We start from the raw sequence: 9,616 nt of genomic DNA, 5'->3' as shown, positions 1-9,616 counted from the left end.
TTTGGAACATAATAAATGTAACTGGCATCTAAGTTGAAATGAATATGTAGTTTGTTTAAAAGAAAGTAGTAATAAAAGTAAAATAAAATGTTTATTAATAGATATTCCTTATTGTAGGCGGTGAATATTACGGTTTTAAACCATCTTCTAGTTTTAGATGTATTTTTTTTAAATCTGAAATATTTGACACTCATTTTAAAATCAAATTTCTCTTTTTAGTGACCCGTCATCTTAACTAAGGTTACCGATGACCATAGTCTTGGAATGAGAAATGACATGCTACATACCTTGTGTGAGCTCCTTATGTCAGCATCACTCTCGTTTAACGTATGTTTAATGTTGTCCGTTTTGATTTATATATTTAGTTTGATTCTAATACATTAATAAATGTTTTTAAAATTTTTAATTTCATAAAATCATAAAAATATACACTCGATTTGCTCGTTTATTAATTTATTTGAAGTTATAGAGAAAACGAGCAAATCGAGCTTTGATTTTTATGAATTTTATCAAATTAGAAACTTCAATAACATTTTTTAATGTATTAGAATCAAACTAAATATATAAATTAAATCGAAAAACGTTAAACGTACATTAAACGAGAGTGATGCTCATATACGGAGCTCACATAAGATATGTAGCATATCATTCCTCGTCTTAGAATATCCAAAAAGTTCATACTCCGGTTCAAGAATTTATGTGTAAAAATAGTTAAGTCCACATACGTGATACGTCGGGACACATTTCAAATATTCATACACAATATTAAAATAATTCTCGAGCATTTTAAATATTTTCATAAGACTATATCTGATGTTTGTGTTGCGATTGAAACAAAGAAATAAGAAAATGACGTAACTGTAACAATAATATCATCATAAACTTTAAACTTTAAAAAAAGAATCTGTTACTGGATTAAATCACAGAGAAACCAACATATATACAAGTTGGATAATTGGAAAAAGATCATCAAAATCCCAAACCTAAAAAGAGCATAACTCATGTGAACCCAGTGTATTAAAAACCGGACCGGTTTTCACAATCGCCCGAGCTTTTGCACGAGGCGATTCTCGATTTCTACTCTCTTCTTCATCAACAAACCATACTTGGAGACGAGGTCATGGCCTCCAGCAGCAACAGCAAGTTGGCAGTTGAGAGAGGTCTTTTCCAACTTGCCCGAATACATGGACGAAATCGGAACAAAACTGCCCTTCTTGCTGCACAACCAACCATGAGCAGCCCTTAAAGCAGCTCCCATAGAAGCCGAGTCTGAACAAGACATTCCATAATCGAATATCAATACCCATCACCAGAATCCCATATTGATACAGTGGAAAGAGAAGATTGAACAAGAACTTGCCTGAGCTTTGGATTTTATAGACGTTGCACCCGAAAACTGAAGCTACTTCCTTGAGAATGCTGTCATTTGCTGATGCTCCACCAGTTGCAATTATGCGTTTCGGAGGTGAAGGTAGTCCAAATCTCTCAGCATGAGCTCTCATAGAGAGGAACTGGCCTTCAACTAATGCTCGAACCTGAAAAGAAGCTTTGGTTAAGCGTGTGTTTGCATGTAATAATTTATGCTAAGAGGTAGATTTTAATCCACAACCTCCGAGGCAGCATCAAATTCCGTAACCTCAGTTTCTTTCACCCCATCTAATGTATCTCCTTTGAAGTTCTCAAGAACATAGCGATGGAACCCAACTGCAATTATAGGCCAATCATGTGTGTATGTTTGATGGAAAATACGACACCTATACTAAGTCGAGTATGCTAACCTGGTAACGGGGGAATAATTTCATGGTCTTTGTAATAAAATCCCAACTTTCCACCTGAAAAAGTAGGCATTATAAACATCTCACTAATACAAAATTTGAGTAAGTAGGCATAAAGTAGATGCACTCACCATTTAGAGGTTGTGTTCGCTGCAAATATTCATTGAAAACATCCCAAGATTTATCCGCACAATTGTTCCGTATCTCTGCCACGGTTAAAGCAAGAAACTCAATGTACGCCTAATTATACTTTCAGGAAAGATAGCGTTGTGTTAGTGTTTTGTTCTTACCTTCACGGGTCAAGGAGCCATTCTTATAGCATAGCATAACCATGTAGCCTTTTGTATCCACTGGATTAGGAAAAACGTGCCCTTCTAAGCATGCCTTGTGCTCGTTAGTAATGGCAAAAACCTATACAAAAAAGCGGGATCGGTCAAGCTCTACCCAAATGCATTCTTGAATGTCATGTATCCTACTCTTTAAAACTCTGCATTCTAATGCCTAATACATAAACACTATTGTCGTATGCATGAAAAAAAACAAGTCAAAAGAAGTGAGAAGAGGCTCCTGCTTTAGATTGGTAAAGAATAGCTTTATGTTTCTTACTCACTAATTTCACAGTATGAAGACCCGAGATAATGGACAAAAATGGAAAAATCAATGTTAGGAATATCATAAGCGGAAATAGGGAACAAGAGCAAGCTAACTTACAGTGTCACTGGTGCCAAGACTGATTGCCAAATCCCCGGGACTATTGAGAGTCAAACCTGACAGAGTAAACAAACACAATTTGTTGATTAATTCCACAGTTCAACCCCCAATAAAACTAGTACTAGTATTACTATCAGCATCATCAATTCATCAGGTAAGTACCCTGAAGAAATAGTACAGCTCAAGTGCTCAACAAACACTAGGAATCGACAAACTGATGCAGTGTAATCGGGCAGTAATGAAAGGTCAGAGAGTAATATATTCATTATGAGTGACTTATATTTTACGAGGAAGAATAGATACACAAAAAAACATATACCTGCTAGGCTGTTAGGATTATCACCAGACCACTGAATGACTAGACAGTTTTTGTCGAAATGATACCTGAAAGAATTTTATAAACAGGCATATCAGATCAAAGAAAAAGAAATACTACATGCTATTAGGTATTGAAATAGCCACCATCAAGATTCGAGATTAGGATTCCACCCACCTCTCTACAAAGTAAGGAGCGATTTTGCCGGCAACATCATATGCAGGCGCCAACTTCCCTAGTTTTTCCTCCAAACTCGGGGCTGTGGCCTAAGAAAATCGAAGAGTTAACACTGAGACTAGAAGCTAGCTACATATAATTGACCTGCAAACTTCACAAAATCACATAATGCAGCAAAAGACACCTCCAAAATCTTCTTTGACCAAGCTCTCTCCTTAATGTCCATTAAATTCATCCCGGCTCCATCAGTGTGATCGATAGCAGCATAGCTCCCAATAAGAAGCGAAGCCATGAAAGAGCTAACCAAAGAGATTCTCTCTGTACTCTTATAAGCCTCGGGCTGCGTCTCAAAGACTCTCCTAATCTGTGGGCCGGTGAACCTCTCATAAGCACGCGAGCCAGTGAGGCTCGACAGCTCCATGGCGCCACCCACAGCTTTCTCAATGGCCCTACATTGCTCCGTGGTGCTGCTGTCCATCCATATAGGCGACTCCTTCACGGAGAAGGCATCGCCAAGCTGATCCGCCAACTGCTTTTTCGGATCCAGGGACGACAACACCCTCGAGCTCCTGGTTTTCCAATACACACTGCCGTGTTGCTGCCCACTGCCGGAGACAGCAACGATTTTCCCAAAATCGAGCCCCGATTTCTGGAGCCTCTCAAGGATTAGGTCTAATGCCTCCACCCACATTATGGTGGGAGAAACGATTCTACCATTAACACTAGGGTCTCGATAAACACCATCTTTAGTCTTGTAATGCGATAATTCGGAATCAAAATTGACAATTTCCTGAGCTACAATGTTTAAGCTTGCATCCAAAACGGTTGCTTTCAGTGACCTACATGGCACCATGATCATCAATTTCCTCTCAATTTCAAATCAACATCTTATATTCAATAACAGCAAATCAATTTCAAAGGAAGCCCTATTATTGAAACAATAAGCAATTTATGATCACCTGAGTGTTGATCACCATGTGAAAATCGCTATTTCAAAAAATTAATGATTCCACAAAGCCAGAAGTGAAAATGAAAATGGAAATAAAAATAAAATTCAGACTTACTGAGTGGAGCTATCGAATCCAAGAGAAAATGAGCCTTGTGGGAGAGAGAAATCCTCCATCGAGAGTAGAAGAAGATTGGGAGACTGCCGTCAAACAAAGAGAGACCAAACAAAATCGATCTTTGAAATCCAAAAAATAAAACTCAGGGTATTTTGGTAGTGTTAATGAATAAACAAAAATAATGTGATAGAATTTAGTGCTGAAATATTGGATAAGAAATTGATTAGCTAAAGATGATGACATGGATTTGACGAGATAATCGGATTTAAATCCTCAAAAATCCAAAGGAATTATCTACAATCTCATAAATTATTTGTCATATCAATATATGAATTTATGAAAAAATAAATAATTAGGGAGTATTTAAATGATTTGTTATTCATACAGTATTTATTTTGTAATTTTGAAATTTATTCAGATGGCAACCAAGTGACAAATTTATATTTAAAATTTTAAATATGTAAAAAATTGTAAGGATAATTGGATGATAATTAATGTACAAAATTTGGTATTTACTTTAGTTGGATTTGAGAAATATACAAAGTTTATATGGAACTTTATAGTTGGGTTCAAGCATTAATCGGCATGCTAATATTGAACCTTTTTAGTTGCATTTTTATCTATGTTTATTTATTATTAATATTTCCTTTATTGCATTCGTGTTGTCATTGTGAGAGAACTAATTATAGACACTAGTATAATTTTTCCTCCGTCCCACTCAGACGTCCATCTTTTCTTTTTCTTTTCAGTCTGGCCCACCTAAGACGTCATCTTTCTAAAATTGAAAATAAAGCATTCTCTTCTCATTAAAATATTCGGCAGGTGCTTTTTTTTATTCACTCTAGTCACCTCAGCTCATCTAACAATTCATTCTAAAATCTTGTGTCACTCAAGAATATGAACATCTTGAGTGAGATAGAGGTTATGTGATTTTTTTTTAAAACCTACCTCAGCATTTTTATCTTTTTAAATGGTTATTTTTAATGTAATTGGTTTTCTTTTTGTGAATGATGTGTAATTTTAGGTCTTTTTAAATCAGAATAGATATGCACTCAAGTTCACAAAATTATCCCTAATATTACCACTTCACTACAAGAGTAGTGCTTCGTGTGTAGTAATTTAAGGTGTCGATACACAGGAAAGGTAAGTTCGTTTAACTCTAAATAAATAAAAATAACAGTAAAGATGAAGGTTTTTGTTTGAAGTCTGTTTTCTGAAAATAATGAAAAATAAAGTTTAATTCAAATTAACACAAGTGAAACAATTGCTACTCCAAACACTTGTAAACAAGGCACGGATTAATCCTATGCATTCAATTCTATCTCATACGTTCGGGACAATTTAAAATTATTCAACCTTCAAGCACTAAACATGATAAGCATCCACTAGTCAAAGAATAGCTAAACACTTACTCTTTAAACCAAATTCAATAATCCTAAGAACCCTACGGAAGCGCGAGATTCAAAGTACAATTGCAATTAAGATCAAAATCCATTATCAAGTTGTCATCTAAACAATTCCAATTGATAATTCATTACCACCACAATCCATCTCAATTCAAGCTAAAAAAGCATTAAATCAAGACTATAGTATTATCACTAAAGATGCACCTAAAGTAATAAATTCATTCAATTAAATAAGTAGTAATAACGAACATGAGATAAAAATGAGCATAGAATAAATCACTAAATCAAAATGTCATACTACGTGTTTGGAGCAACACAAGATTCTTAGCCTAACATAATTAAACCAAGAACAATGATAAATAGAGATAAAACCCTAGAAACCATGGAGTAAATTTGAAGTAGATGATGGCTGGAATTTTCTCTCATCTCTTCTCACTTCATTTCCTCACGCTGAATTCCTCTAAAATAGCTCTTCTCCTCAATTGCTCAATGCTCTGTTTCTTTCTGTGTCGTATGGTCAAAAGTGCCGTCTCCCATTTTCTCAATCCCTTTTTATATCTTTTTTGTCCTTGCCCAAGTAAGTCACGCCTTCTTTCCACCAAATCCTCCACTACTTTATTTTTTAATTAATTGCTAGGCCCCTCGTGTATATCTTGTACATGCAAAACAAATAAAACTCAAGTTACACTTTGTACAACATGTGTATCTCCAATTTACATGTACATATATCAACGGATAAAAAATAATAAAACTTTAAAGATTAATTGATATATGATTTAATATAAAAATTAGGAGAAATCTTGGAGTAAAATTAACATTATTTGATTTACATCGGTGAAACCATCATTAACTCTAAACAAAATCTAGATTTAGAACTTAATTTCATGATCGAAATCACCATTTCTATTCTTATTACAGTTTAATATTTTAACCCTATATTTCTATTTCACAAATGAGATTATAAATGTGACATCCAACAACCTAGATGTATGAATAATATGAAATTGATTATCCAACAACCTAGGTTTAAGAATACATGTGAATCATGCATGAAAGTGATATGAATGTACATTCATTGTCCAACAAAATAGGTATACATATACATGTGAATCACGTCAAAGATTTGATCTAGATAATACGTCTTGCAGACTTCATACATATATATAAGGACTTGACAATGAACAATTAAATAATCTACAATCTTGAGACACCAATGGCTGGGCTACCATGTAAGCTTGTGGCGCAGGTAGCGTTTAAGGCCGGAGGCGATGTGTTTCATCATCTAATGTCGAAGAATCCAAAACACTTCGCCAAAGTCTGCCCTTCCAACATCCAAGCTTGCGAGCTCCACCAAGGAGAGTTCGGAACTTGTGGCTCTGTTATTCAATGGAAATACGTCCTTGGTAAACTACCTATGCCCTCTCAAATTTTCGTAATATATTTGATTTTGTCATATTAATTTCCGTTTTGACCATTATGGGACAATTGAAAAAGAATAACAAGTTATGATTTTATATTTTAATTTTTTTAAAATTTATAGTACAAGTATCATTTAAGTGACAATAATCTTTTTAAAGAATAAAAACGTATAATCGGTGTTAATCTCGATACACGCAGATGGGAAAGAGCAAAGATCAAAACAAGTTATAGAAGTAGATGATGAGAAGAAACAAGTAATATTCAAAGTGATTGAAGGAGATGTTTTGGAGCTTTACAAGAACATGGTGATAAGCTATCATGTTGAGACCAAAGGAGGCATAGATTTCGTAATTCGGACTATAGAGTATGAGCTGCTTAAACCAGATAATCCACATCCAGTGGGGCTCTTGAATTTAGGTCTTGAATTATCTAAAGAAGTGGAAACTCATATTTTTGGATAAAGTAATATCACCAAGTTAATCAATGTAAAGTGAAAGGAACATCTTTTAATATGTGATGCTAAAATAATACTATGTGTGTGTGTAGTGAATAAAGCATTGGTGAATGAAATAATGAGTGTTCTTGAGCTTTTTATTGTTCACTCTTTCATGTTTGTGTCTTTATTACTTCAATTTTTAGTATTTTATAAAAAATTTGGATTTTGAGACGAATTAAACAATTTAAAGATGAAATTCTGAAAATGAACTAGGCCAATTTTAAATCCAAACTTTCTATAGTGAAACAATAATGTAACAACGAACTTATCTGTTCTCTTATAATAACCTACTATTTCTTTTTTAGTTTTACATTCTCTGTTTAAAATTAGTTATGCGTTGATTGCATACCATGTTTGTTGGTACAGTGACTGGAGTTACAGGAGATAAACAAAACCGGGCGTAATACAACCCAAGAAAGAAGAACAGAAACTGAAAAATACAACGAAACGATACTAGAAAATAAACTTAGCCGGGTCGAGGATGCCCTCTTTCCGCAAGACGAGATACGCTCCGGTAGTGCTCTCGGTTTGGCGTGTCGTCCCCAAAGATAAAACGGCTACGTCTCTGGTGAAGCAGCACCGCAATCAACAGAGCTCCGGCGAACTAGAAGAGGAGAGGGCAGAGCTTTCGACAGAAAAACAATGCTGGAGAGGGAGAGAGCTTATGATGCAAAATGCATGTGTATGTTATGTAGAGATGCATGGAATGACTAGCCTATTTATAGGCTCAGTCCACTGCTGGGGTCAACAGCCATGATGGCTGTCATCATTGCGAGATTGTAACTGCCGAACGTTACGGGCGTTACAAACCGTTACGAGAGCTGCTCCTTGACGCATCGGGGCACGCGCGTGTCTAGGTTCGTCATGACGTGGACTTCATCACGTGTCAGCCACGTAGGCTCTTACCGCGTCATACTGATGTGTTATCCCACTTGGCTCGCTGGCGTGGAAACGTTGGTGGTCTAAAAAGAACTACACCTAGGGGTGGCAAATCGTGCGTGTCGGGTCGTTATCGTGTCGACACGATAACGACACGAACACGATAACAACAAACACGAACACGACCCGTTAAGAAAACCTCAAACACGAACACGAACACGACACGAAACCCTCAGACACGAACACGACACGAACACGACACGAACCCATTAACGACACGAACCAATTCGGGTCAACACGACACGATAACAACACGTACACGAGATGACACGATAACGACTCGATAACAACACGACATGATAACGGTTAAACCTATTAAAAATGAAAATAATAAGAATTAATAATATTAAAATATTATTTATTAACGGATAACACGAACACGACACGAACACGACACGGACACGTATTGTTAACGGATAACACGAACCCGACACGAACACGACACGAACACGACACGAAATTTTCGTGTCCTTAACGGGTCGACCCGATAAGGACACGAACCCAATAAGCTCTGACCCAAACCCATTATTTTCATGCCGGTTCGTGTCGTGTTATCGTGTCGTGTCAAAAATTGCCAGCCTTGGGTCGAACCCAAGCACCGAGCCCCACGACCAGGCCCAAAGAACAGTCCAAACACCACTCAAAGACCAATTGCCAAGATCCAAGATCAAGAACACGGGCACGGGCTCGAGCTCGAGCTCGGGCTCGCGGCACGCGGCTCGCGACGGCGCGCGCGTGTGCGCGTGTGGGCTCTACAGCCCATCTTAGTCCACTAGAAGTATTACATGTAATAATCCCACTTATTAAATACTTGTTTAATAAGCTTCTAACTTTCAATGTGGGATAATTAACACTTAATTAATCGCATGGCTTCTCTCATAACTCATTTAATTAACTAGTAATTATTTCGCAACTTTAATCCATTATTTCTCACTCACCGGGAATCGGATTTGAGAAAATGAATATACCACGGTCATCTACTCCGAACGTAGATCGACGCTATATTATTTAATTTCACAAAATTAAATGTCTCGTTGGAAGTATTCTTAGTCAAAGTACTTTGACCGCAACGATTCCAACAATCCCCCACATGAGTGGAAATAGCCAAATGCATATGCATGCAGACACAAACTCAACCCTCGAGAGGTATATAAGCATAAGGATAGGTAGTTGTTGGCTTTGAACCCTCCATAGTCGACACCATCGGATACACAGGCGGCTTAGTAGCGCGATGCTTTGAACTAATCCCCCACGGCGTGCACCGAGACAATGGTGTCAACGCTTAAACACCTCAACCTCATCCGTTCTCACGT

The 9,616-nt window shown here is 36.7% G+C and overlaps 2 protein-coding genes across 2 annotated transcripts; one reads left to right on the top strand and one right to left on the bottom strand.

Moving 5' to 3' along the window:
* Window positions 1-855: 855 nt before the first annotated feature.
* Window positions 856-4,972, bottom strand: LOC121763671 (xylulose kinase 2-like). Its single transcript, XM_042159732.1, has 11 exons — window positions 4,044-4,972; window positions 3,164-3,818; window positions 2,980-3,068; window positions 2,806-2,870; window positions 2,487-2,542; window positions 2,066-2,186; window positions 1,907-1,981; window positions 1,779-1,832; window positions 1,610-1,704; window positions 1,361-1,535; window positions 856-1,269 (listed from the first exon to the last, which is right to left on the bottom strand). Exons 1-11 carry the CDS (start codon window positions 4,100-4,102, stop codon window positions 1,037-1,039), a joined length of 1,677 nt encoding a protein of 558 aa, XP_042015666.1. The 5' UTR covers window positions 4,103-4,972; the 3' UTR covers window positions 856-1,036.
* Window positions 4,973-6,622: 1,650 nt separating this feature from the next.
* Window positions 6,623-7,469, top strand: LOC121764778 (MLP-like protein 34). The gene is made up of 2 exons (XM_042160802.1): window positions 6,623-6,852; window positions 7,067-7,469. Exons 1-2 carry the CDS (start codon window positions 6,663-6,665, stop codon window positions 7,327-7,329), a joined length of 453 nt encoding a protein of 150 aa, XP_042016736.1. The 5' UTR covers window positions 6,623-6,662; the 3' UTR covers window positions 7,330-7,469.
* Window positions 7,470-9,616: the final 2,147 nt, after the last annotated feature.

Source organism: Salvia splendens, chromosome 14 (assembly GCF_004379255.2).
Source record: "Salvia splendens isolate huo1 chromosome 14, SspV2, whole genome shotgun sequence".
Taxonomy (NCBI): Eukaryota; Viridiplantae; Streptophyta; class Magnoliopsida; order Lamiales; family Lamiaceae; genus Salvia; species Salvia splendens.
The sequence above is the reverse complement of the archived record's forward strand: the minus strand, read 5'-3'. Positions and strand labels throughout refer to the sequence as shown.